Source organism: Macaca thibetana, chromosome 16 (assembly GCF_024542745.1).
Source record: "Macaca thibetana thibetana isolate TM-01 chromosome 16, ASM2454274v1, whole genome shotgun sequence".
NCBI lineage: Eukaryota > Metazoa > Chordata > Mammalia > Primates > Cercopithecidae > Macaca > Macaca thibetana.
The window spans coordinates 55747858-55775175 of NC_065593.1; the positions used below are offsets into that span (position 1 = coordinate 55747858).

Below are 27318 nucleotides of genomic sequence, written 5' to 3' on the forward strand. Positions count from 1 at the left end.
CTGAGGCAGGAGAATTGCTTGAACCCATGAGACAGAGGTTGCGGTGAGCCGAGATTGCACCACTGCACTCTAGCCTGGGCGACAGAGCGAGACTCCATCTCAAAAAGCAAACAAACAACAGAATTCTCCATTTTAAGGGGAAACAAACAATATCCTTGAAACTTTGGGAGCCTGTTCCTGCCAGTGCAGTAATTGCCTGTTGATGGAGATAGAAAACCACAGTGAAGCTTGAAGAGGAGATCAGCAGATGGTGGAAGGAAATATGCAGGAAATCTTGGGACTTTTCAGAGAAGTGTGATTCAGGAATAAGGCATAAGCCCTCACAAACCTTCCCCAGAGCAAGAGGTGGCACAGGCACAGATTCTGCTACAGAGCAGACCTTTCTGGAGAGGAAAAGGTTGGTTTGGGAATTTTAAGAAGCATTTGTCTTTGCATAATGCAACACCAGTCCTCTGTGTGTCAAAAATGGCTGTGTGAACCATCACATTCAAGAAAGAGACCCAAGTGTCAGGGTTCTAGGCAGCCAAGGGCAGACTAGCCCTCTGCCTGGTATTTGGCTTCGTTTTCTGACACATAAAGATTTGCTCTGCTCCTCTGTGCATGCCAGGACATTAAGATGCAAAAATAAGAACTTACAGCCTGTATATTTGCCATCTAATTAGTGTCTTGGGTCCTAAGTGCTTTGTGCCGAGGTGGTTTTAGTGCACTTGGGCTGGTCCAAGGGCTCTACTTGTGAGCCTCACGAGCATAGGGTCCAGTGGGTGTACAGAGTGCACTAGGAAAAGGGGTACATTGGAGGGAGAACTCAGCTGCTTTGCTTTGGAGGGTTGGGCAGGTACTGCTAAGCGGAGGGGCCCTGGAACTGGCGTCTGAAGAATGGAGAGTAGACAGGTGACAAGGAGGGTGGCACGGACTGCATGGGCAGAGGGTTGCAGACCTGAGAAGGATCCCAGATACTGGGAGATGATAAGTAATTGGATGGAAATAGAACATGATGTGCCTTCGCTGTGGGGGATCTGAAAGACCAGAGCACGAAGCACAGCTTAAGGATTAGATGGGTAAATGGAATGTCAGGCAATGGGGCTGATATTGTCAAATAGGATGTCTTCAGTTTCTTTTCTTTCTTTTTTATATATTTTATTTATTTATTTATTGAGACAGAATCTTGCTCTGTTGCCCAGGCTGGAGTGCAGTGGTACGATCTCGGCTCACTGCAACCTCCACCTCCTAGATTCAAGTGATTCTCCTGCCTCAGCCTCCTGGGTAGCTGGGACTACAGTTACGTGCCACCACACCCAGCTAATTTTTGTATTTTTAGTAGAGACGGGAGTTTCACCATGTTGGCCAGGCTGGTCTCGAACTCCCAACCTCAGGTGATCCACCTGCCTCAGCCTCCCAAAGTGCTGGGATTACAGGCATGAGCTACCATGCCTGGCCAGTGTCTCCAGTTTCTTTAATTTGCCTGCGGCTTAGCTGGCTCTGGGAGCCCTAGTTTGATAGAGAGAGAGAAAGAGAGAGAGAGAGAGAGAGAGAGAGAGTGTGTGTGTGTGTGTGTGTGTGTGTGTGTGTGTGTGTGTGTGTGTGTGTGTTGGGAGGTGGCGTGGGCAGATGTGGGGTGGGAAATGAGGAGCAAAGATTTCTAGTCCCCTTCTAGAATAGAAGGGGTCTCTGGCCCTAGCATCTGAGCTGCCCCTCTCTGGGGACAGGGCCGAGTCTGGGTCCCTGCTGATTGCTGAGCGGGCAGTGCAGCTTTGTCATGAGAACACTTTGCTTTCTGCTTAGCTGGCAAGAGCCACCGGCTGGCCTGGTGGCCTCCTCCTCTCTCTACTTCTGCATTTTCACTTGGAAAATGAGGGTAAAGATAGTTCTCCATCCCTTTGGAGACTGTGAAGTTTAATTACTGATTAATAAAGTGTTGGAAGTTCCTTGAGGCCAGAGAGATGAATGGGTTTGTTATCATCACTCCTGAGTCCCAGGAGCGAGTTGGCTAACCCCAGTGCCATCTTGCTGAGTGTCCCGTGTGCAGAGCACAGGGTGGGGGTGTGGAGCTGGGGTTGTGCTTCAGAACCTGGAGCTTGGTGCAGGGCAGAGAGTCCCCTGTGAGAGTGCCAGCGAGGGAATGGAGTGAACAAAGCCACTACAAACTCAGGCACTACAGACTCAGGGGACCATGTGGGTGAGTGATGGGTAGTGGGAACCAGGCTGTGACGATGAATGGCCACTGTTCCCCTGAACCTTGTAATGTGAGTGGGAGAGAAGGGAGCAGAGTCTGCCTTCATCATCAGGACAGGAGTGGGAGGGAGTGGGTGTCGTGAAAGGGGTTGGCCCTCTTGGAGTGGGGTGGTGTGAGGTAAGGGAGAACATTCCCAGCAGGTGAACATGGAAAAGGCAGATCAGTTTGCTTGTAAGGATAGGGGGAAGGTCCTGAGATCTGAAAAGGGTGAATGGAGAGGAGTCCAGGGAAGAGAGGATTGACAGCCCTGGAGGGTATGGGGTGGGCAGGGAAGGAGGAATGGAGTCTGGCTTGGGAAGACGACACATGAGCAGGACCCGACTGGAGTAAAGCAAGTGAGGCATTTCCTCAAGCTCACCCCAGAAGGAGGTGCCAGCAACCTCAGTAATCACAACAGATATTTTTTTTTTTTTTTTTGAGATGGAGTATTATTCCATCGCCCAGACTGGAATGCAGTGTTGCAATCTCAGCTCACTCCAACCTCAACCTCCCGGGTTCAAGCAATTCTCCTGCCTTAGCCTCCAGAGTAGCTGGGATTACAGGTGCCTGCCACCACGCCTGGCTAATTTTTGTATTTTTAGTAGAGACAGGGCTTCACCATGTTGACCAGGCTGGTCTCAACTCCCGACCTCAGGTGATCCACCTGCCTCAGCCTCCCAAAGTGCTGGGATTACAGGCGTGAGCCACTGTACCCGGCCGTGATAGATAATATTTTAATATCATTCCTGACTTTTTCCCTTTTTGCCCCAAGCTCCAACATGGCCCGGCACTGTTACTGAGCCTATTTTCCTTTAAAGAGTTTTTGATATTTTGCTCATCATGGATTTTTTGGTGTTAATTTTTATTTTAAAAAAATATGTTAAAATATTCTGTATCTTGACGACTAAGTTTTTCGATGCTCTCTTCACTTTTACACTCACCACGTGGAGTCCCGGCCCCTTGCGAGAAGGCTGCGTGCTGCCTGGGCTGACCACCGACTTGCTTCTAGCCTACACCCTAACCTAGCAGCTTTGCTCACTAAGGGACTTGACAAGCCCCTCTCTCTCTCCCAATCTCATTTTCCTGCTGTGAAATCCTAAGTTGGCTTCCAGAGCTAAGGGTCTGTGTCTGAGGTTCCTTAGTGAAATTTGCAGTTGGTTACGGAAATGGTCTGGGGCTGAGACACCTGGCCATGAGGTCGGGGACCTCAGAAGGAGGGGACCCCAAGAAGAAACAGCAGAGCGGTGATGAGGAGAGCAGCCTCCCATGAGGCCTCTCGGGTTTCGGGCTCACCACCCTGTCTGGGAACTCTGCTGGTGGCCGGGCACCCAGCGCCCCACAGCCAGAGGCAAGGGCCGGTTACAATGCTCCCCTCTCCCTGCCCCTCACTCATGCTTCTTAATCCCTTTGGAATCGAATCCCAGGGGAAACAGCCACTTCTCTTCCAACAACTAAAAAAAAACCCACCAAGTTCAGATCTGTCAACATATCCTTCTTGAGTGCCTATTGTATACCAGAAACACAATGTCATTCATTCATTTCTTCAGCAAAATTGAGTGCAATGAACAAAACCTCTGCCCCCACAGAGTATGCAGGGCTATTTGAAGGACTTCTACATACATACATCATGTAAGCTTAAAGGGGGTGGGACCATTATGCCCAGTTTTACAGGTGAGGACACTGAGGCACACACAGGTCAAGTCACCTGCCCATGACAACACAGCAAAATGGGGGGCTGGACACTCGGCCTCTCTCTTGACTCTAACCCTGTCGGGAGGGGGTAATGTGATGGTTGTGTGGGTGGGTTTAGTTGAAGAAGGGTCAGTCCTCCAGGTATAGGGCCTATGCCACTCCCTTCCCAACTGGGCTAAAATTCTGGAATCAGAGTGACACGGAGCCTTCAGGGAGGTTAAAGGGCAAAGGTCTGCCCTAGAATAGGGTGCCCGTCTTTCCAGACACATTTATCCCTTACCTCTCTGTGCCTCAGTTTCCTCATCTGCAAATAGGCACAGCTACACCAGCCCCAGGGAAAACTGTGTGCCACGGCAGATGTACAAGAGCTTGATAAATGGTGAGGCACAATTTGTGATGACGGATAATTAGGCAGGCAGGGATGAGGGCCCGGAAAACAGTTCACAGAACAAGAGGCCAGCTCTGGAGGGAGGGAGGGAGGGAAGGGGGTGCACGTATGGGGATCTGTGAAGCCGCGGTGGTCAGCGGGCCGGTGGGAGTGGCGGGTGGGTGTGTGTGTGCACGTGGTGGGACACCGCTGGACCATGCTCAGGATCCCATGGGGATGGAGGTGGCTTCCTCTGGTAGCACCCCAGCCCCTAGGGGTAAAATTCACGTCTTCCCTAGGAGCCTGGGCTCCTGCTCCTGTCAGCCTCCCTGCCAGGCCCCTCCATGAGCGGGCAACTCCAGGCCCTCCAGGCAGAGAGGACCCAGAGGGAGGAGAAAGGAGACAGGGGGTGGGTGTCTGGGAAGCAACTTGATGTGTGACAGGGTGGGAGGGAAAGCAGGCAGGTGCAGTGTAACCCCTGCAGTTTTCCTGGGCAATGGAGCGATAGGCTCATGGCTCATGGCACCTGCCTAATGTGTCCTTCGCCTCCTGTGCCTGCAGGCCCTTCTCCTTCTGGGGCTGAACCCCGTCTCCGCCTCCCTCCAGGACCAGCATTGCGAGAGCCTGTCCCTGGCCAGCAACATCTCAGGTGAGTTCCCTCAACCCCCTCCTGCAAGATTCCTGGTCACCACAATGCCCCCCATCCCAGGTCTGCCAGAGCCTGCACACAGAACCATGCCCTAAGGCAGGATTCGCAGAGTCATTTCCTCTCGAGGGCTGCAAGCAATTCTTCTCATCTCCACGGAGTGCCGTGTTGAGAAGGATCCTGAAGTTGGGTGTAAGGTTGGTAGGGAAGAGCTGCAGTTGGTTAGTGGCACCTGGAGTTTGCAGCAAGGATTCTGAGTAGTTATCTTCCCTGCTTTAGGGTGGGCACAGGGGAGGTCATCCCAGCCCTTGCTGCTGAGTTGTGACTCGGGGAGGCTTCAAGGGAGGATGAAAGGCTGCCACAGTCTGCAGCTAAAAATGCCCAGAGTGTAATACTCCATAGTGCTAACACGTGCCAGGCACTGATCGAGGACTGGAGCTGTACTAACCCAATTTGCTCAACGTCCCTCTGAGGTAGGTGCTGTTGTCCCCATTTTACACATAAGAAAACTGAGGTACAGAGAACTAGTGAGCGCCAGAGCCCTGAGTGGAGCACGGGCAGCCCAACTTCTTGTGGTCTCCAGCGCCGTGCTCTGTACCTCTCCAACAGAAAAGACAGCATGGCTGCAAATATTAATACCTGCATCACTTTACCATTTACAGAGTGCTTTTGCATAATCACCTTATTTTATCCTCACAAGAGTTTAAAGCCCAACATTTGTACAGTTGAGGAAACGGAGGCACAGAAGAGTTACATAACCCCCGTGGCACAGCGTGGTCAGTACATGGCAGTGACTGGGATCCAAATCTAGGTCTCTGGGCTGTCAAGGGCATGTCTTTTAAAACTCTGGGTGTGGTCCTGGCCATGGCTGCTGCTGGGGCAAAAATGGAGAGGGTTCCCTGCCCCTGAGTGTCTTTGGGAGGCTTGTGGACCTTCTGTTTAAGTCTTCAAGCCTCTCCTTGATTCACACCAACTCTTTCATGAAGCACCTACTACACAGCAGGCCCCACACAGGGCACTGGGGAAACAAGAGGGGCTCACAGTCTAGTCTGGGAGTCGAATCCACAAATGCATGTGCAATGAGGCAGAGTGCAAGATGCATGCTAGTGAAAGTCGAATCCACAAATGCATGTGCAAGGAGGCAGAGTGCAAGACGCATGCTAGTGAAGAAACAGACGCAAGTGTCTGCAGGCAGGCAGGAGGCCTTCATTTCTGAAGCTGGCTCTGTGGGGACAGGAGGCCTCCATAACTCAGGGCATCTGCTTCCTGGCTAGCTGTTCCTTCACTAGGGAGAGCCTGGGGGCAGAGGAACAAGACCTGGACTTGGAGAAGGCACACTGGGTTCCTGTGCTGGCTCCCAGAAGGTGCCAGGTCATGTCCTGGCTAGGGGTGGGTACTGGTAGCCACAGGGATGACCTTACCCTCAACCCCCTTGAACCTCACCTTGTCTAAGCATAGAGGGATAGGGGGGCTGTTACCTGCCCCAAGGATCTCTTATGAGATTCAGTGTGCTAAGTTTTATGGCAATATTTCACAAACTGTAAACTGTAGAGTGTCATGCCAGTACTAGGTTTGGTTTGGTTTGGTTTTAGAGATGGGCTCTCACTCTATCACCTAGGCTGAAGTGCAGTGTCACAATCATAGCTTAGTGCAACTTCGATCTTCTGGGCTCAAGGAATCCTCCTATCTCAGCCTCCTAAGAAGCTAGGACTATGTGCACACCACCACACCTGGCCTAATTTTTTTTTAATTGTTTTGTGGAGACAGGATCTCTGTTTCCCAGGCTGGAGTGCAGTGGCACAATCATAGCTCACTGCAGGCCAGATCTGGGCTCAGGTGATCCTCCTGTCTCAGCCTCAGCAGGCTTTTAAAGGGCTTACTGTATAGCTGGAATGAAGGGAAGGTACTTGCCAGTAATTGCTCATAATAAGGGAAGGAGCAGGGAGGCTAGGCAGTGGTGGTGCAAATCCAGGGAGGCTTCCTGAAGGAGGAAGTTTCAAGGTGAATATTAAGAGACACTGTCAGTGTGAACTGGCAGAAAAGAGCCAGTGCTGTGAGCTACAGCAGGAGGTGAGCAAGGACCAGTAGGTGAGTTTGGCGGAAGGACCGGGGAGAAGTGAGGAGGGAGGAGTGGGAAACCGGGAAGGTACTGGGAGCCCAGAGCATCTGGCTGCAAAGTTGGTTAAGCTGTGCTTGGGGAATGGGGAAGTAAGTTCTTGAGCGTGAGTCTGGAGTTCTAGGAGAGAGAGATGGGGAGGGAGGAGAGCTGCTCAGAGGCTAGGCCTGAGAGGAAAGGCCCTATCCCCAGCCCCCCATGCTCTGGGGTCAGGTCAGGCTCTATCAACTTGTTCGTTATGCTCAGGAGGAGAGACATCCCTGAGCCCACGAAGGTGTCACCTGTCCTTGGAACCAGCAGGCCATGATGAATAGCGTTCATTCCCTGGCGATTTGTACTCCGTGCCAGTGCCCCCAGCCCAGCCCAGCCTGCCTGGCTGCATGGCACGCGATCCATCACCCTCCACAATGGCCTCTGATAATGGGCCATTTGTCTTCTGACTCGGAGACCTACCCAGACTGACGGGCACTGGTAGAGACAGATGGTGAGGGTGGGGCAGAGGGGCCGAGACAGATGGATGGGTGTCTGGCTGGGGCAGCTGGCACTGAGCCAGGGCCTTTGGGGGGGCCTTTCACATGCCTCATGCCAGGAACCGGGAGAGAGTGGGTCCCCAGAGCTGAGGCCTATCATGTGGCAGACCACAGACTTGGCGACTCATAAAATCATGGCATGAGTATGACAGTGCCAGGAAGTAATAGAATTACTTACTAATGACATCACAGACAAATAGAATCTGAGTTGACAATTACCTGGGGTCATCAGTTATCATCTCTGGTCTTAAGGTAGTGAATGATAATTAATAATAGCTAGGCCAGGCATGGTGGCTCACGCCTGTAATCCCAGCACTTTGGGAGGCCGAGGCCGGAGTATCACTTGAGGTCAGGTGTTCGAGACCAGCCTGGCCAACATGGTGAAACCCCGTCTCTACTAAAAATAGAAATAAAAAATTAGCCAGGCGTGGTGGTGGGCGCCTATAATCCCAGCTACTCAGGAGGCTGAGGCATGAGAATCGCTTGAGCCTGAGAGGCCAGGGTTGCAGTGAGCCGAGATCACGCCACTGCACTTCAATCTGGGCAACAGAGCGAGACTCTGTCTCAAATAAGAATAACAATAATAATAGCTAATATTTATTTAGTGGCCACTATGTGTTGGAAACCATTCCAAGTGCTTTAATCTCATTCAATCATTATAATACTGTAGTCAGGAAATATTTTTATCCACATTTTACAGTAGAGGAACCTAAGGCTCAGATAAGTTAAACAAGTTGCCCAAACACACTAAGCTTCTACTAAGCAGTGGCTGCAGGATATAAACCATGTGGGTCTGATTTCAGATTTTTCCACCAGCACCGCATTATGTGGCCACTCAGAGCTAGAGTGCCCAGGGCCCGGTGTAGTCAGCCATCTAGGGGTGCAGTGCCACCCCTGCAGTGCCACCCACACCCACACTAGGTGTGCACATGGCCCCATATTCTCCTCCATGCCTCCTGTATGCCTGGCATTGTACTAGCTGCTGGGAAGGCAAAAGTGAAGAGCCCACAAACCCGCAGGACAGGAGGGCCATCCTCTTGTCCTGATGGATCACACACCCTACACAGGCATCTTTCTTCTCTGCCCAGCCAAAGAGAAGGCAGCTCAGCCATGAGATGGCTGAGCAAAGACAAGGTTTCTGCCACCCTCTCCATGCCAGGGGACCCAGGCAGAGGCCCTGCCCATTCATCCCATAGCACATTCCTCTGACTGGGCAAGAATGTGTGTTTCACAGGCTGCCCTTGGGCCACCTGGCTGCTCCCCCTCTGGACAGCCTGGGCTGAGTCCCCCTCCTGATTTTAAGCCAAATAGGGGGAAGGGCTTCCCAGCTACAGGGCTGCTGCCAAGTGCCCACATCCAGAAGCCGCTGATGGGAGACCCGACATAACTGAGACAGAGCCAGGTTCCAGCTTCCTCTGAAGTTATCCACCATGGGCGGATCTGCCAAGCACATGTGGACCCTGAGCCTGATGGGAGGCAAACTGTGTAACCTACCTGGGGGAAGAAGCCAGTGCCCGATTGTGCACAGCATTAAATAGGCCACCTTCAAAGGATTCTTACCTGTTCATTAAAGCAGCCCTCCCAGGACCCTGACCTGGCAGGGTTTCTTCCCTGGCAGGTGGAGCCCTCCACACTGCCCCCTCTCCTCTGCTCTCGCTTTGCAGGGATTTGAGGCAGTCTGAGCAGAATGCGGTTCCCATGCATTTGTTCTGTGCATGTGTGGGGAAGGAGAAAGATATAGAACCGGTTTTTGCATTACTTTAGCCCACTTGACTCCCTCCAGCTCACCCCCAACCTGAAGGCCTGTGGTGACCAGGGCTGGTGAGTGGGTTGGTTCTACTCCCACATCCCCAGCCAGGAAAGACCCTGAATGCATCTACCTGCCCTGTAAATGAGGGAGTGAGCCACAGAGCAAGAGGGACATTGACACCTCAGACACACCAAGCTCACACCTCTTCCAGGGCCCTCCTACTCGCAGTTGCCTCTGCCGAGAACACTTTCCCCCCAGGTTTTCTCCCTCACTTCCTTTAGTTATCTGCTTAATTGGTAGTAATTTAGAAGACACCACACTAAAAGAGCACCTTTGTCAGCCTTTATCTCTTTGCACTGCTTAGTTTTTCTCCATAGTATTTCTCATTGGTTAACAGAAATGTGTGTGTGACTGTGTGTATGTGTGTGTGTGTTTATTTGCTGCCTCCCCACTAGAATGTAAGCACCATGAGGACAGGGCATTTATTTTATTCATTATTATATCCCAAGCCCCTTGAACATTTCTTAGGTAGTCAGTAAATAACAGCTGTCTCTTGGTATCCATGGGAGACTGGTTCCAGAACTCCCCATGGATATCCAAATGCAGGGATGTCCAAGTCACTGATATAAAATGGAGTAGTATTTGCATGTAACCTATGCACATCCTCCTGTATACTTCAGATCATCTCTAGATTATTTCTAATACCTAATGCAATATAAACGTTATATAAATATAAACAGTTATTATACTGTACTGTTTAGGGAATAATGACAAGAAAAAATGTCTGTACATGTTCAGTACTTTTCCCCAAAACCTATGGATGTGGAGAAACAACTGTACTTGTTAAATAAAGAGCAAAGCCACTATTCCTTAATTGACCAGGAGAGGCACTGCAGGACAGGGAGCTGTCAGGGGGCATTGGCATCTAACAGCACCTTAGCTTTGTGCAGCTGGCTGGTAAACTGGCTTGGCTATTTGCAAGGTTGGATTACTGTGGTCCAAATTCCTCCTCATCCCAGGACTATGACAGCTGAGTGGGAAAATACCTCCACCTGCCAGGAGAGCAGAAGAGGTCAGGCTTTTGTGGCACTGGGACTGGAGGGAGGGGACATTGGCCCAAGAATCAGAAGGTCCTTGGGGTCCTTATAGCCATCAAGCTGAGTGACCCAGAAACTGACTTCCTGCCTTCTCCCCTTCCCAACTAGGGCATGAACACCCTCTCTGTCCCCAGCACCTGTGAAATGATCTTTCTCTGTGCCTCCTTCTCCTGACTTTCCGCCTGCCTCTCCCTATTTCTTCCTTAGTGTCTTCTCCCTCGTCTTTCCTCTCTCTCTCCACCTCTCTCCTGGCCCACTTGGCCTCCCACCTCCCTCCCTCTCTGCCTGTTTTCTCCTCCTCGGTGTAGTCAGGTGGCTTAAATGAGTGACATGAATTGCGTCATGCAAAGCACCCTTCACAGTGCCTGGTATATATTATAGCAGTGTCCAACTAATGTTCTCCCTCAAGTCCTATACACCATTTCCCTTCTGAGGCCTTGTCCCTACCGGATCCCAGGGACCCCCCATCCCCAACCACTCTCCTCCCCGGACCCGGTGTCCGCAGGACGGCGATCTGAAATCCCTTGTGGGGATTTCAGACACAGAGACACTAAGGCCCAGAGAGGGCAGGACCCCGAGGCGTTGTGGGAAGGCACCGAGCCCACAAGGCCGTCCCAGGCCGGGAAGTCCAGTGGATAGTGCCAACTGGCCAGGAGCGTGGCGCCTGAAGCCCTGTCCTGCTGCCTGCTCCCTGCCCTTGATGTCTAGGTCCCGTCCTCTCTAACTCCACTCTGCGGCTGAGGCCCTTTCCTGCGGCCTGCTCCCTGCCCTTGACCTCTTGGTCCCCTCCCCTCTAACTCCACTCGCGGCTGAGGCCCTCTCGCCTCTGGCCACGCCCCCTCCCCGACCCCGCCCCCCAGCGCCTGACCCCCGTGGGAGCGCTGACCTTTCACTGGGGAAGGGGGAACTTTGTCTCCTCGTCCCTTTTCATTTGACTTCTCCTCCCCGTTCTTGCAGCCTCTCTCTCCCTTTCTTGCCGTCTCACACAGACTTTCAATTCCTTCCAGGATTTTTTGGGCTCTTAATGTAAAGATCGCGACCGATGCTGTGTCCCGGGCGCCCTCTCTACGCATCCTTCTGAGCTGCGGGGGTCAGGAGGGAGGGGGAGGCGCGGCGCTGCTGGGGAACTGGAGTGGCCAAGACCGGGGTGCAGCTCTACACTCGAGGGGCAGCTGCCCAGATCAGGGTCAGCTGTGCAGCTGTGGGCAGCACCCTGAGCTGGCATCAAAAGATGAGCATTGAAAATCCACTCCTGTCTCAGTATCTTTGCTTACTGATTGTCCTGGAATAAGCCATTTGACCACCTTGGCCTCAGTTTTCTTATCTGTAAAACAAGAGAGAATTAGCACCCACGGTGGCATAGTAGGTGGCTGGGAACCGTACCACAGAGGAGGGGCAAATGGCTTCTGACCTGACTGCCCCTTGAAGGTCTGCACGTCCCTGGCCAGCTGTGGACGGGGTCAGGCCTTTGGTTAGAGCCCTTAGAGCTCCCAGCAGTGGCCGGTGCAGGTTCTCTAGGCCAGAAGGCCCATCCTGAGTGGCTGGCTTCTGCCTCGGCTCTGGCCTGGTCCTGGTTGTGGCGGGTGCCCAGTCCTTTCCTGCCCTTCGTGCCTTGTGAAAGCAAGTTGCGAGAAGACTGGCTGTGGAAGGGAAGAAGGGAGGGCAGGTGCCACACTGACAGAGAGGGTGTGTTCCGTGTGTTCATTCCAGACGCTGCCACATGGAACATTACATTTAAGCCTAGCTCACTAGATAGTGTGTATGAATGAGTGAGGAGTGAATGAGCAAGCTACGGAGGAAGGTACAATGGTGCCATTAAATGAGATGGCATATGTCATGCAGCTGACATGTGCCTGGCACACAGTCAGCCCTCGACAAACGCTGCTGCCTTCCTGCTGCCCCCTTAACTGTCCATCACCTCCATGACTGACTCACAATGTGGCATAATGGAAAGAGCACTAGATTTAGAGTCCAAAATACCTGCCTATGAGACTTGGTTCTTTCACCCATTGACCCATGACCTTGGAAAAGTCACCTAACTTCCCTGGGCCTCAATTTCTTCCTCTGTGAAAAGGAAATAATGACATTGCTGAATGTATGAAGATCAAACGAAGTAGATGAAGAAGAGCTTTGAAACAGCAGGGCGTGGCCCCTATATAATCCTCCCCTCCCCACGACCACATGCTCCCAGCTCTCTACCCAAGTCCCTGTCCCCGGGCTCAACACTGTCAGCAGGATCTAGGACAGGTTAAAATCCCAGCCTGGCACGCCCTTGCCTCGGATGGCCCTGCTTCATCACTCCCCTGTTTCCACCGTCACTCTGTGATGACATTCACAGAGACTCCGCTGTGGCACAGCACCTGGGCTTGGCCCACTCCAGCCGCCTGGCCCGCAGTCACCTCGTGTCCATTAAGCCCCAATCCAGATTTCTTTCTCTTTCAATTAAGCCACTTGGCCTGAAGACCTCTGCCCCTTGAGTCCTGATTTGCACAAATGCCCTATGAATAGCTTTGATTAGAAAGAAAAACCAGCATTTGGTACAAGTGCTGCTCGGCACTGCCCTGAGTCCAACAGGGAAAGGAAGCCAATTTAACCCAGCGCTGTTTCCTGAGAGATTGGGGACAAGCTAATTTGGGGAGGAGATGGCAGGCGGGCCCCAGCCAGGGCTTGGCAGCTGCTAGGGCCTCGGCCCAAGCCCGAAGAGGCTGCCCCCACCCGCACTGGTTCATGGTTCCTGGCCCTCCCTGGCTTGTCCGTCCACGCTTGTGCCAATTCTAGGTTATTAACCTGGAGACACTAGGGCTGAAGAGGACTGCTGTGCCAGCCTCACTCAGAGGGAGGCACTAAAAGGCAGAGAAAGAAGGGGCAGCCTCAAGGGGGTGCCAGGACTGTGCCAGCCCCCACCCTTTGGAGGCCATACCCGCCCTCCCCTCCTGAAGTGTCACTGGGGCCTCAACTCTGCCCCAACATCCTCTCTCTCTCTCTCTCTCTCTCTCTCTCTCTCTCTGTCTCTCCCCTCCAAAAAGCAAATATTTGGAAGGGGCCTTTGACATCCTCTTTCTAGTTCGGGTGTTTATCTCTCTTTGAGTCACAGACCCCTTTGAGAATCTAATGAAAGCCATGGGCTGCTTTCCCCATTAAAATGCATGTATGCACCAATATTTTCATTACATTCAGGGTCTCTGCGAACTGTTGAAGTTTCCAGTGGGCTGAGATTAAGAATTTCTGATCTGGTTCAACCACTTTATTTTATTATAGATGAAGACAAGACACTAGGACCCAGAGAGGGCAAGTGACTTGCCTATGGTCACACAGCAAATTAGTGGCACAGCCCATTCTGAAGCCGTGGGCCCAGACTCCCAGTTCAGTGCCCTTTCCACTCCCCCAGATGGTGTCTCCCTCCCTTTCCTCTCCATAGCTCACTTCTCCGTCAGTCCTGTCCTAGGGCTCTGCACAGAACAAAGTACACACAATGTATGGTCAGTAAGTGTGGTGAACAGGCCAGCCGGAAGAAGGAACAGGCCAGCTGGAAGGAGAAACAGGCCAGCCGGAAGAAGGGCCAACTTTATTCAGCTGGTTCTTCCCTGCAGGGCCAGGGTAGATGTGGTTTGATTGCAGAGACACGTGAGGGGCTGGATCAGTGGTTGGATGGGTCTGTTCCAGGGTGTTCCTGTGATATCTCAGAGCTCCAGGCTATCACCATGTGAGGGGCCAAGGAAGTGTCCTCAGGCTACAGAGCAGGGGGCCAGAAGCATGCCCAAGCTTCTTCTAAATGCCAGGACCTTAGCTTTTAACACCACCTCCAGCCATTTCTGTTCCTCCTCTGCTCTGGAACCCATGCTGGCTCCCTAGTACCATAGCATCAGATTCAGATTTCTTCCCCTTGTGTCTTCTTTGCATAGGATGAGCTCATTTCTGCACTGGTCATTGTTGTCATCCTGTCCCTAGTTGGTGTGAGTGGGAACCAGTGGGGAGGTGGGCAGAACTCTGGAATGTCCTCTGCCTGCTTGGGGCCTTGGCCGGATATCTTGCTGTGCCTTACCAGTCATCTCTGCCCCCAGGACTGCAGTGCAACGCATCCGTGGACCTCATTGGCACCTGCTGGCCCCGCAGCCCTGCGGGGCAGCTAGTTGTTCGGCCCTGCCCTGCCTTTTTCTATGGTGTCCGCTACAACACCACAAGTAAGGAAGAAGTGGAGGGTGGACCATCTGCTGGGAGGTGGGACAGGATGGGGAGAGCTTGGAGGTGGGGGAAGTAAGAATGGTGATGCCAATAACAGTAATACCTCTTGTGGGGATCGCCCCTGTTTTCCAAAGGTCAGCGCTGTATTCTCCCAAGTGTCCTGTGCTCATTACTGGTGATTCTCACAATACCCTTGCAAGACACTATCACGCCTCCTATAACTAAGGCCCCTGAGGCTCAGGGAGGTTAGGGAACTTGCCCCATTGGCAGCTGGTAAGGGGTGAAGCTGGAATTTGCATCCACATCTGCCTAGCACTTCCTTCTGCCATTAAACTTCAGGTTAGTCTGTTTGAGCCTGCTGTAACACCGTGAAGCAGGGCAGGAATCGTCCGAGCCCCAGCTGTGTGGATAAGAACCCTGAGTCGAGAGGTTCTGAGGCCTACCCCGGCCCTCCAGCCAGGAGGCGGGGGACCCAGAGTTTTAGATGCACAGGCAGGGGCTCAACTTGCATCCTGGATTCATAGGTGGAGTGGGGACAGGACGGGATTGACCCAGGCTCCATCGGATACTTGATCCTCATGTAAACACCTGGCTCCCCGGAGGCCCAGAACCCCCATGGCTGGGCTTTGCAGCTCCCTGCTATTCCGCCTGCCACTCTCAGAATTAATTTGCTCTCTCCTGTCAATGACCCAGGTCCCTGCTTATCAAGAGAGCAACAGCTGTGGGCCAGGGGCCCTAACCTACCTGAGGGGAGGCTGGGGGCCTGATCCCTGCAACTGGGGCCTCCTGTGTGTACCCTTGGGTCCTGGTGGTCTTGAACTCAGAGCCCCAAGAGGGCACAGGGGTGAGCCCAGACACCATGTAGTTTACTCCAAGACTCACTGTGTGACCTCGCAGCACATTGTTGCCCCTCGTCTGGCCCTCGGCCCCTCACCTGAGGATGGAGAGGGCCAGAGGGCTTGGCTTCTAAGATGTTTCCCAGCTCAAAAACTCCAGAATTCCTTCTTCTGCCCCTCTTTCCTCTACCAGATGGATTTGGGGGTTTAGAGTTAGGGGCTACAGGAGAGGAGTGGGAAGACCCAGCCAGAGAGTGGCTCCCCAGGGAATGACCTGGGAGGCCAGGGCTGGGCAGGAGGCTGGGGCAGCCAGATCCAGCAGCCTCGTGTGTCTGTACCATGTCCTGGCCGTGGGAGGGACCTGGGAGAGGGAGAAGACACACTGGGAGGGGCTTGGGGACCAAGGGGAGGAAGTGCAGAAAGGAAGAAGGGCCTCTTGGCCAGGTCAGTCCAAGGGGTGCACAGTTGGCCAGCCCCCAATATAGTCAGGCCCATCTTATAATAAGGAAATTGAGGCAGAGAGGCTAATAATCTGTCAGAGGTCTCAGAGCCTGGAGGCAGGGTCACAGCCCAGGGACGAGAACTCTTACGATGCTGGGGGCTGAGTCCTTCTGGAGCCCCTAGGAAGGAGGCAGCATCTGCACATCAGAGGGGCTTCCGGGAGGAGGCACCAGATCCTGTCATGTCCACTTCCAGAGTGATTCTCGTGTCTGGCCCTACCTGCCCCCACTCCCCAGCGCCACTGCCCAGCCTCAGGTTTCAGATCTGCGTCGGTCACTCCTTCACTTGGAATCCACTCTCCTGTGGCCTCCGCGGTCAGGCCCGTGCTCCTGGGTGGGACCTGCCCGGCTTTCTGTAGTCATGGCCCTGTCGCCTTTTGCAGCCAGCCCTGACCACCCGCCATGAGTTCCCTCTACTCCCGTTGCAAAGGGTTATTTGACATGCTCCAAATAAACATTTCCAGCCCTCAGTGCCTGGGCACACGCTTCACTTGCTGGCCCTGCCTGAAGTGGCAGCCAGGAGTCCTAGGTTCTCATTCCAGCTGCATGTGAAGCTGGTTAAGGAGCCCTTGGCACAGACCTTCTCTGGGCCTCAGTTTCTCCACCTGCAGAATGGGTAGGAGGATTGGGTGTGGTGCTCTCTAGGCTCCCGTGCGCTTCCCTCTGTGATCCCAGGAAAGGAGCTGGGGTGATGGCCCCTCGACATGGGGTCAATCTGTCAGGGCAGGGCTGGAAGACCCCTTTCCAGGTGCCTCCAGCGCCAGATGAGGTGGAGCACGCCCATGCAATCAGTCGCAAGTGGGTACCCAGAGCTGCACCTCATCATTAAGCACTAATTAATCCATTTACTGATGAGTTGCTGCCAGGACGTCTAGGCCTTCTCCCTAATGCCCTCCCTCCTGCTGCATCCGATCTTCAAAGGGATGGGAAGCATTTCCAAAAATATCCATTTTCCCATGATTCTTTGGGAGGACTGCTCAGCTCAGCAATTAAAGACAAGGAGGTCGCATCCTCCCTGGCAGCGGCTCCCTGCTTGTTGGGCCTGCTTTCTTTCGGATCACCTCCTTTCTCCCATCAAAGCCTGCTTTCTCTGGGTGACGCAGCCTCTGGCGGGACTCCTGGCTCTCCCTCACATGCCGAAGGGGGCAAGGGTGTTGAGTAAAGGGGGTTTCTCCCACAATATCCACCAGTACCCTTTGATGGGGACAAGTGACACGCTCTGAGTCTCGTGTAAGGTTATATAAATATAGCTCCAAGACAATAAAAATAAAAATAACAGCCAACATCACATGCCAGGTACAGTTCCAAGCACCTTGTGCATGTTAACTAAAAATACTCAATTCTTGAAGTAGGAGCCGCTGTTCAGAGGCTCTAACTTACAGAGGAGGAAACTGACAAGTTGCGGGATTTGCCCAAGGTCACACAGCTAGTGGAAGGTAGTGCCAGGATTTGACGCTAGACTGTCTGGGTCCAGGGGCCACACTCTTAGCACTACTCCATGCTGCCTCTTAACTCAAGAACCACCCCCACCCTATCCCACCACCCCCGGGCCCCTGCCAACCAGATCTCTGTCCCCAAGCCCCTTTCCTTGGAGGTATTTCAGAGCAGTCTGTGGTCCCGGGACTTCCCAGCCATGGCAGAGACACTGGGTTGCCGTGGTTCCTCGCCTCCCCCTCCCCTCAGACCTCCCTGAAAACCTGCTGGGTGAGCCTCAGCCCTCCGGTAACTCATCCCTCATTTAGCAATTAGGAGAGAATCAGCAGCCTCTTCACCAACTCTGCCCAAGGGCCTGAGGCTCCCCGAGACTGCAGTCCACTGACATGGAAGAGCCTTAAAAATCCGTTTAGCCAGATCTCCCACTGGCCCGCTGTAGCTGAGCAGCTCCTCAGCAGAGGGACCTAGGAGGGGAATGGACGGGAGGAGAGCGAGAGAGAAGAGGCCACGGCTACCTTTCAGCCCTGGAGGCCAGGACAGGCTCCCTATCATCACCCTCTTGTCCTGATGCTGCCAGCAGAGGCAGCTCCCAGGCTGGATGGTCCCTTGGGAATCAGCTGGTCCAGCCCCTCCTTTTATAAATGAGAAAGGGTCCCCAGAGGTCACTCACGCAGCACAGCAGCAGCTGGGCTGGCCCCAGGGCCCCAGCCTCCAGACCCTCACAGGGTTCTACCCCATGGGGCTCCAGACTCAAGGACTGGGACTCCAGCAGCTTTCCCAGCCCTGTTCCAGCCCCAAGGGCCAGTGGGAGCCACAGGAAGGCCTACAGTGAGGGAGACTCCAGGGGAGATGCTCAGGGCTTCATTTCTCTGCCAGGCAGTTCTGCCTGGAGTCAGAGCCAGAATTAACTCAAGGAAGCATGTTTAGAGCTACTGAGGCCAGAGCCGGGTACGGGGTGGGGTGGGGCGACTTCTGCCAGCAGAGAAGATGAGATGGAATTTAGAACTCGTGCTGTCCCTTCCCAGCTGGGTTTCAGGACTCTGGAGCTCGAGCCTGGTAGGCAGGAAGGAGGGCGAGGGGAACACGTTGGGCAGCTCTGCCCATCCCAGGGCCCTAAAGTCAGACATAAATTCGACTCACAGGGCCCCTCCCCATCTCCTTAGAAGGTGACAGGTTCTGGGCCACAATCCAGGCCGGTGACTGCATGAACCTCCATATGTCCCTGGACCACTCTGCTGCCTTCTTCCTTGAGTGACATGGGCCAGTCTAGGAGCAGCTGTGGCAGACCTGAGTGATGACATCTCTCCACACATGCCTGTCACCTGTCATTTTCTGTCCAAGAGACCTCCATCATGGATATTCCCCCCACCCACCCACCACAACCTTCCAACACAGGACTGCTATGGAGAAGTGCCCCCCTGGGGACCTTCCCCAAGATCTGCCCCGTGAACTCTGAGCCCCCATGTGCAGCACGGCCAGGGAGGACCTCCCACGGCAGCCTCTGTGAGATGGCTCTACCACAAGAAGCCCTGTCATGCCACCTGCCACGTGAGCTGTCACCGCATACCCTTCCACCATGTCATGCCCAGCCTCGTGAAAATTGACTCATGAGGTCTCACCATTTTTTGCTGTCTTACAAGACCCCTGAACAGGAGATTTCTCAGAAGAGCACCTTCCCGTCATCTGCCACCACATAAGGACTTGAAAGGAAACAGCCCAGGGAGCTGGCCAAGCCTGTCCACGGGCCAGTCCTGTGGGCATGATTGTGCCAGCTTGAGTGGGCAGAGCCAGGTCCACAGGTGGGCATCGGGAGAGCCACCAACCCCTGCTGGAGGCCAGTGGGCAGAAAGAGGCAGGAAGATGGGGGTGGTAAGGAAGCCCTTCTCCCCAGCTTCACTCCACAGCCCCCAGCCAGCAGGTGCCTGTGCTGGCCATCTACAGATCCATCGATGCATCCATCTGGGCCAGGATGGCCAGAGAGGGGCCCGGGCTGCCCTGCCATCACTGCCTCTCTCTTCCTTTTCCAGACAATGGCTACCGGGAGTGCCTGGCCAATGGCAGCTGGGCCGCCCGCGTGAATTACTCCGAGTGCCAGGAGATCCTCAATGAGGAGGTGAGGCTGAGCCGAATGAGGCTGCCCATGTGAAGGGGGGTCCAGGGTCCCCAGCAGAGTTTTGTGCCTGCTTCTTGGAGTCAGGGAGCCAGAGGCTAATGTCAAGGTCCTGTCCTAGCGAAGCTGACTGGGGAGCTGGAGCTGTTGACTTGGAAATGGCCCATGAGCAGGCACCCTCGAGGGCGGGCTGGACCAATGGGGCACTGGGCAAGCTCTGATGGTGATGAGACGGGTCCTTGTTCCTTCCTTCCTTCCCCCTGTGCTCATCGGGCAGCCGCTTGCACTGGGCATGGGACTGTCCTGGAGGTGCAAAGGGAGACCAGACTTGGTCACAGGAGTCCCACCCTTTTCCACCACACACGCCTGACAGATACATCCAGTTCCAGCCATGGGGCTGTATGGGAACCAGGGATGGGGTGGAGGTAGCAGTGCAGTTTGAAAAAGCCCTTGGAAAGCCTTTTAAAATGTTAAATGTTTCTGAGCAGATGTTGCTTACACAGAACTCAGAAGGTACAAATGGGAATACAATGTCCCCTCCTACCCCATCCCTGGCCACTGGATTCCCTCCCAGAGGCAACCATTTTGCCAATTTCATAAGTGTCCTTCCAGAGACATTCTCTGCATACATGAGTAATTATATATACGTATTCTTTTTTGTTTTTACCTGAATGTTGCATATTACGCACACTGTCTACACCTTGCTTTTTTCATATAATCATCTATCTTAGAGATGGTTCCATATCAGTACATAAAGAGCATCTTCATTCTCTTTGCATTTGCATAATATCACAAAATGAACCATAATTTATTTAAACCAGTCTTTATTCTCAGTCCTCAGTTATTACAAATGGTGCTGCAATGAATAATCTTTGAAGGGTGATTTTTGGCAGAGGCACAAATATATCTATCCTGGAACTGCTGTTGCCCTCGGTCTCCTTTGCCACCGACGCTGTCTCCCTCAGTGCTGAGGAGGGCGGGGGTCAAAGAGCAGAAGGGGGGACACTCCAGGCTGTTTGAGGGCCAGGGCTTCTGATTGTGGAAGAGAGGGACTGACCTAGGCAGTCCCAAGAATCCCATCGCCTAAAGATCAGAGCTGGAAGAGACCTTGGAGACTCTCCCTCCCATCTTGAGGTTCCCAGACCCGCCTGGTTATAAGAATCGTCCAGAGGCAGATCACCTGGGGTCAGGAGTTTGAGACCAGCCTGTCCAACATAGTGAAACCCCATCTCTACTAAAAATACAAAATTAGCCGGGTGTGGTGGTGCACACCTGTAATCCCAGGTACTAAGGAGGCTGAGGCAGGAGAATTGCTTGAACCCAGGAGGCAGAGGTTGCAGTGAGCCGAGATCATGCCATTGCACTCCAGCCTGGGCAAAAAGAGGGAAACTCCATTAAAAAACAAAACAAAACCAAAAAACGTGGCCAGCTGCAGTGGCTCATGCCTGTAATCCCAGCCCTCTGGGAGGCCGAGGCAGGCAGATCACAAGGTCAGGAGATCGAGACCATCCTGGCCAACATGGTGAAACCTCATCTCTGCTAAAAATACAAAAATTAGCTGAGCATGGTGGCGCATCCCTGTAATCACAGCTACTTAGGAGGCTGAGGCAGGAGAATCACTTGAACCAGGGAGGCGGAGGTTACAGTGAGCTGAGATTGTACCACAGCACTCCAGCCTGGCGACAGAGCAAGACTCTGTCTCAAAAAAAAAAAAAAGTATATGGAATTGCCCAGAGCACCTGTCCAAATACAGGTCCCAGGGCCACACCCAACACCTAAGAAATCACACCATCCAAGGAGGACCTGGGAATCTGTCTTTCATGAGTGCCCCAGGGGAGCCTTCTGATGGGGCAAAAATGAGAAACTAATCTAGTGCAACCCATTCACATTACAGATGGGCAGACTGGGACCCAGAATTGGGGACTGATTCACACAAGATCACATGGCCAGAGTAAGTCAGAGCCTGGAACCCAGGGCTTCGGAGCTCAGGCTCTGCTTTGCCCACTGCCAGGTATCTGCGTGAAACAAAGTTAAGGATAAAGAATCACTTTCCTTCACCCCCAGCTTACTAAGCCCCCACACGGAGAGCCCACCTGGGAAGTCCTGGGATTGGGAGGAGGGATCTTCCTGGACTGAGGGAAGGAGGTGGGGTTCCAGGTTAGGAGACTTAGTTGGGCCAGAGGAGATGGCCTTGGCTGGGGGAGTGGCAGCGGGCAAGACCGTTCAGGGATGTGGGGAATCCGTAGCCTGGCACACAGTAGAGGAGGTGGGAGGAAAGGAAACGGGGCTGGTGCTCAAAAGAGCGGGTCAGTGCTGTCGGCGACTCAGGACCACACGCCATGCCAGAGAGGGATGGTGTTGAGGAGGTACAGCTAAGCCACGAGGTCAGGCTGCAGGCCGCACTGTCTGTCCCAGCCTCACACCCTGCACTCAACCCTCCTGAGGGTCAGGGCGGAGTCTTCACCTGTCTCTCCTGCTCTAATGTAAGCCCCTTCCTTTCAGTTGGCTGATGGGGACACTCGGCAGCCCCCGTTTTCCCCAGCACCCTTCGAAGGCTCAAGGGCAGTAGGTTAGCCACCCTCGGCCCGCCCTGCAACGCCCACCCCTGCCAGGACAGGGGTCTCTCCCTCTCTCCACCAGCAGGGTTAGGACAAGGAAGAGGATCGGGAGCCCGGTCTCATCAGCCCGCTCTTTGCATTGCAGTGGGAATAGCACAGACCTTAGGGTTTGGGTTTCGACGGGAACCTGCTGCATGACCTAGAGGAGGCAACTTAACCCCACCGAGTTCCCGAAACTGGTGGCCAGGAATTCAGATCTCTGCCTTCAGGGGATGGAAGGGTGGTGTTGGCCTGTCTTGGCCTATGGGAGATGTTCCATTCACCTGCCGCCCCCTGTCTCTCATCTCCCCTGTGAGGTCAGGGGAGGTTGTAATGTACACCTGGGGGAGTGACCTGCCCCACCCCCCAGCCCATCCAAGCCTGGCTCTGCTGCCTCTTTCCTCCGCAGCCCCTGCTGGCCTGGTGCCTAGCACTCTGGGTAATCGATTCATTTAATTAGTGAAAATGCCATTCCCTTCTGCCAGCCCCCAGCCTCGCCAGACCCCTCCCAGAACTGCAGAGGAAAGCATCCAATTAATTGAGTGGTAGGTTTCTCAGCTCTGGGCCTGGGCTAAGCCCTAATTAAGCTCCAGCGCCCTGGGGTATTGCAGATAATGGATTCGCAGAAGTCCGCCTGTGAAATGGGACTTGCGAGGGCACCCCAAGGCCAGGCACCCCAGGAGATCTGCCCGCAGCCAGCACCACCAGGGAACAGGCCCGCAACTGGGGAGCCTGTTGCATGCATGGCTGGCCCGGGGATGGCACTGAGCCCCCATTACAACCCCTACACCTGCTCCCCGTGTCAGCACCCTCTCCTCCCCCCACCACCTCCCTCCACTACTGTTCACTCCCTTCCCCACTGTCTGACCTTCCCCCACCCACCCGACACTTGCACACACTCTATTCCCTTTCCCCACACTCTGCTGAGCACAGGAGCTTGGGCCTCAGGCGCAGTCTGGGAGGGCACACTGGTGGCACATGAAACGGAATCTGGGGTCTGGGTTTGTGGGCCAAGGTTCATTGCTCACCGTCTGGGGAGAGGTGGGCAGTGGTTGGACCAGGGCTTCTGAACTGTGTAGGTGCTTTTTCCTAAAACGAAGCTCCGATTCCGTGGGCCTAGCGTAGGGCACACATTCCACTTTCCTCAAGATCTCTGTGAGCTCCTCTGTGTGCTGCTGCTGGGCCAGGGGCTGCCCTTTGAGGACTGAGGGACTGGAGTGAGTGCCCGCTGTGGGGTAAGAGGAGTAGCTCTGGCAACTTCAGTGGAGAGGAGGTGCCAGAATGGAGTGGGCACCGGCGGGAGCTTGGAAGGGAGGTCTCATTGCCACCATCCCAGAGAGGCATCGGGACGGGTCTGGCACTGCAGCACCTGGGATGAGGTGGTGTCAGAGTCAGCCGCGCACTAATTGCTTATTCAATTCAGGTCACTGAGGGTACAGCGGAGTGGCCTCTGCCAAGTACCATGCTGTGCCACCCTCCTTAGGGCGGGGTGCCTGCTGGTCTCAGGTCTCCAGACTGGATGGAGAGGGAGTGCTGGTCAGGGCCCCAGGGGTAGCTGTGCCCATTTGTCCTTTGGACATCCCAGCTGCTTTGCTGTTATCGTGGCCGTCGGTCGGTGTGTGACTGGCTGTCCCTGGGGGTGCTGCTGACTCTCCTCTCCAGGTGTCACTGGCCACCTCTCAGGGTGTTTCTAGGTGCCTTTTAAGGCCTTGCTGTCTCTCTAAATAATGCTGTCCAGAACTCTGGTTGTTATTGGAAATGTCACAGTGTCACTGGCTTCTGTCTGGGTGACGCAGGACGTATTTGTCTCAGGGTATCGGCAGCCATCCCTCAGGCTGTCTCTCCAGCTGTCTTCTCAAGCTGTTTCTCAGGTTGCATCATGCTGATGTGACCAATAAGAGAGAGGGCTTGAACCTGGCCCGGGCCCGACTGCTCAGGGAGCCACGCTGAGACTCTGTCCTCCGGGAATGGTTTCACCCGATTCTCCCTCTCAGGCTCTTGGGGAAAAGCCCTCATGGGTGCTATCCTCCTGGCAGGAGGTCCCCCGAGGCTCCTGGGCCCAAAATGGAGCGAGACCACCCCAGAGAGTGCCTCTGCTTTCAATTCCTGCTTGTCCCCCCAGAAATCTCCCAGGGGGCTGGGGACGGTGGCCCTCGCCTGTAATCCCAGCACTTTGGGAGGCCAAGGCAGGTGGATTGCCTGAGCTCAGGAGTTCGAGACCAGCCTGGACAACATGGCGAAAACCCATCTCTACCAAAAAATACAAAATATTAGCTGGGCGTGGTGGCGCATGCCTGTGATCCCAGCTACTCAGGAGGCTGAGGCAGGAGAATCACTTGAACCCAGGAAGCAGAGGCTGCAGTGAGCCAAGATCCTGCCACTGCACAACTCCAGACTGGGCGACAGAGTGAGACTCCATCCCTCCCCCACCCAAAAAAAGAAATGTCCCTGGGAAACCAGGAAAAGAGGGATTTCAAAGCCAGGCAGACTCAGGTTCCAGATGCCGGCTGCATGGCGTGGCCAATTATTCAGTCTCTTCAACGGGAAGAACTGGGATGAGAGGAGCAGTCTCCAAGGGCAGCTGTGGGAAAGAAAAGCAGTGGCATCTGCAGAGCTCTTGGCACAATGCTCAGCATACAGCAGGTGCTTAATAGATGACTCCTCCCCACTCCAACCCCAAGGGCCTGGTGCGGCCTGACTCAGGAGCGAGGTGGGGCCTGGCAGGTGGCAGTGAATGGTCTGCCTGCACACTGTGCCCTCCCGCCCAGCCTGGGCCTGTGAACAAGGCCGGGGTGTCATGCCATGCTCGGCTCCACACATGCTGTCATTACCCAGGGGCTTCTCAGCATGGATTTGTGGAAAATTTAATAAAAGGATATTAAATACCAGCTCCAGACAGCCTGTGATCCGTGCATATCTTCCGGAGCCTCTGGATTGGGGCATCTGCCGCCAGGCGCTTAGAGACCCCCCCACTTGCATGGGTGATGGGTCCCCTCTCCTCACTCCCCTGTGTCTCTCTCCTGCCTTTGTTTACACCTCCCTGGATCCCAGTCCTTTGGAGGCTGGAGTTGTTAATGTAATTTCCTGCCATGTTCCAGAAAGCCTCTGCCTGGAAACCAGCTCTGAGAACAGAGCTTCTGTAGGAGCCTCCGGACCTAAGAGGTTCCCGATGAGGATGCCCCTTCAGAAGGGCCTTGGTGGCCGGGCGGAACTGGGCATAGGGTCTTGGCTCCTCCTGGAATGCCTGGTGGATAGGGCTGGACTTGACCTCTGGTTTCGTGTGGGTTCTGTAATTCCAACAGGAAGGCCTGTGGAGTAGCTCCTTGGTGGCTCTGAGAGGATGATGAGGGCCGTTGTGAGCTCCCCACTTCTCGGCGCTTGCATGTCACCCGCTTCTGTGCCTCATGATCATTCAGCCCCACCCCAGAGCCTGGAAACGGGGAGGGAGGGAGGTGCTGCCAGGGACCCCTCCTTTCCCAAAGCCACCTGCTTTTCAACACCTGTCTTTCTTTCCTTCACTCACACAACTGCTTCGGAGTTCGACTGCGTGTCAAGCTCTTGGTTTCTAGGCCCTGCTTCTTGGGACCTATAAAAGTGTGGATGGGGGCTTTGCTCTGGGGCAGGAGTCTGCAGAGAGCTAGGCATGGGGACTGGCCAGTCCCCTATTATGGGCTGGGGACCTGTTTGCAGCCTTTGTACCTTGCCAGTCTGCACGTGCAGGCAAGAGGTGGTTTTGAAGTTGCGCGACCTCCAGTGCGTCAACATAACCTCTGTGCTGTTTTCCTACAAACTAAAGCCCAGAAGCCCTTCCGGCTCCCCCTATGGGGTTGCCCTGATGGTTTCAGACGATAACAGATATGAAAATCCTCTGTAAATGGGAAGGCTTCATCACTCTTGGAACTTAAGATTGCTGTAAAGAGGAGGGCAGTGACCTCCATCAGTATATTAAATTCATTAGGAAATAAACCCGGGAAATGTGTTCCAGTCCTGGGAGAGGATCCTGTTCACTTTGCACAGATTCCTTTGGGCCAGGGATGGGGAAGGCCCTGGAAAGTGAGTTATGGAGCCTAAGGAGACTGTTCTGTGCTTTCGGCTGATTCTGTGGATGCCAGAGCCCAGCAGCTGTCCGGCCCCTCCTCGCTCACAGGAGCAGGCGGCGTTGCAGCAGGAGGGATTCAAGGGCGGCCGAGACGGTAGTGACTCAGTTCAGAAATGGGTGGAGAAGATAAATCCCGGGAGGTTGGTGTCTCTGCAGCTGAGAGGTCCACCTGGTGTTCCGACCGGGTGGCAGCATGGGCAGATGCGACTGTGAGGGCGCACCTGTGAGCCGGCCACACACGCTTATGCGTGCAGAGGGGGCGTCCGTGTGGAGTGGGGAATCCCACGTGATGTGGAGACTCAGACACAACACAGAGCAGTGAACAGAGCATGGGATTCAGGGACAGACAGAGCCTCAAACTGGACAGCATTGCTCTGCAGCAAGGCCTGACCCACAGCAGGTACTCAGGAAGGGGGAGTGGCTCTTGAGATCATGACCTGCTCCGTCCCAGCCACCCCCAGGCAATGTCCTCATAGAGCGGCTCCCATCCAGCAGGCGCAAGGGCATGGCTGTGCAGAAAGCTCACCTCTGCCCCTCTCTCCTGCTCCAGAAAAAAAGCAAGGTGCACTACCATGTCGCAGTCATCATCAACTACCTGGGCCACTGTATCTCCCTGGTGGCCCTCCTGGTGGCCTTTGTCCTCTTCCTGCGGCTCAGGTGAGAAGACCCCAGCACTGCGTCCTCTTGTCCCCCAGCCCTAGAGCAGGAGCAGGGTGGAGAAGTGAGAGGAGCAGCTCGAGGTCGGGGTGGGGGTTGCTGGGAGAGGGTGGTAGGGCCTGGCTTATCCGAGAGTCTCAGGTCTCTGGGAACCTCTGGCAGAGCCGCTCTGCCCCCTCCGCAGTAGCTGCTGGAATGGTGGGGAGGGACAAAGCTTGTTTTATGTCACCCACACCCAGGACGGGCTGCACCCATTGGGGTGACCAGGCAGATGGTGCCCTGGAGGTGGGGGCTCCATGGAGTGGTGACCCGTTTCAGGTTCGAAAGTACATGGGCCCCAGCACTACCGCCAAGGATGCAGGTGGCAGAGCCAGGGATGGGGATGGTTGGGATCAGGAGCCGAGCATCAGGGCTGGAGGCTGGGAGCAAGGCTGACCCCTGTGACTGTCCATCCTGGAATGGCAGGGAGTGGAAGGCACCCCCATGGGAAGCA

At 54.3% G+C, this 27318-nt stretch overlaps 1 protein-coding gene across 3 annotated transcripts in view; it reads left to right on the forward strand.

Moving 5' to 3' along the window:
- The window catches only part of CRHR1 (corticotropin releasing hormone receptor 1), a 50414-nt gene that overhangs the window by 17649 nt on the left and 5447 nt on the right, over positions 1–27318 (forward strand). For all 3 annotated transcript variants that reach the window (XM_050763723.1, XM_050763725.1, XM_050763724.1), the window contains exons 2-5: positions 4833–4920; positions 14472–14591; positions 19390–19475; positions 26719–26825. In XM_050763723.1, coding sequence (XP_050619680.1) covers positions 4833–4920; positions 14472–14591; positions 19390–19475; positions 26719–26825 — 401 coding nt within the window. The remainder of the gene's footprint in view (positions 1–4832; positions 4921–14471; positions 14592–19389; positions 19476–26718; positions 26826–27318) is intronic.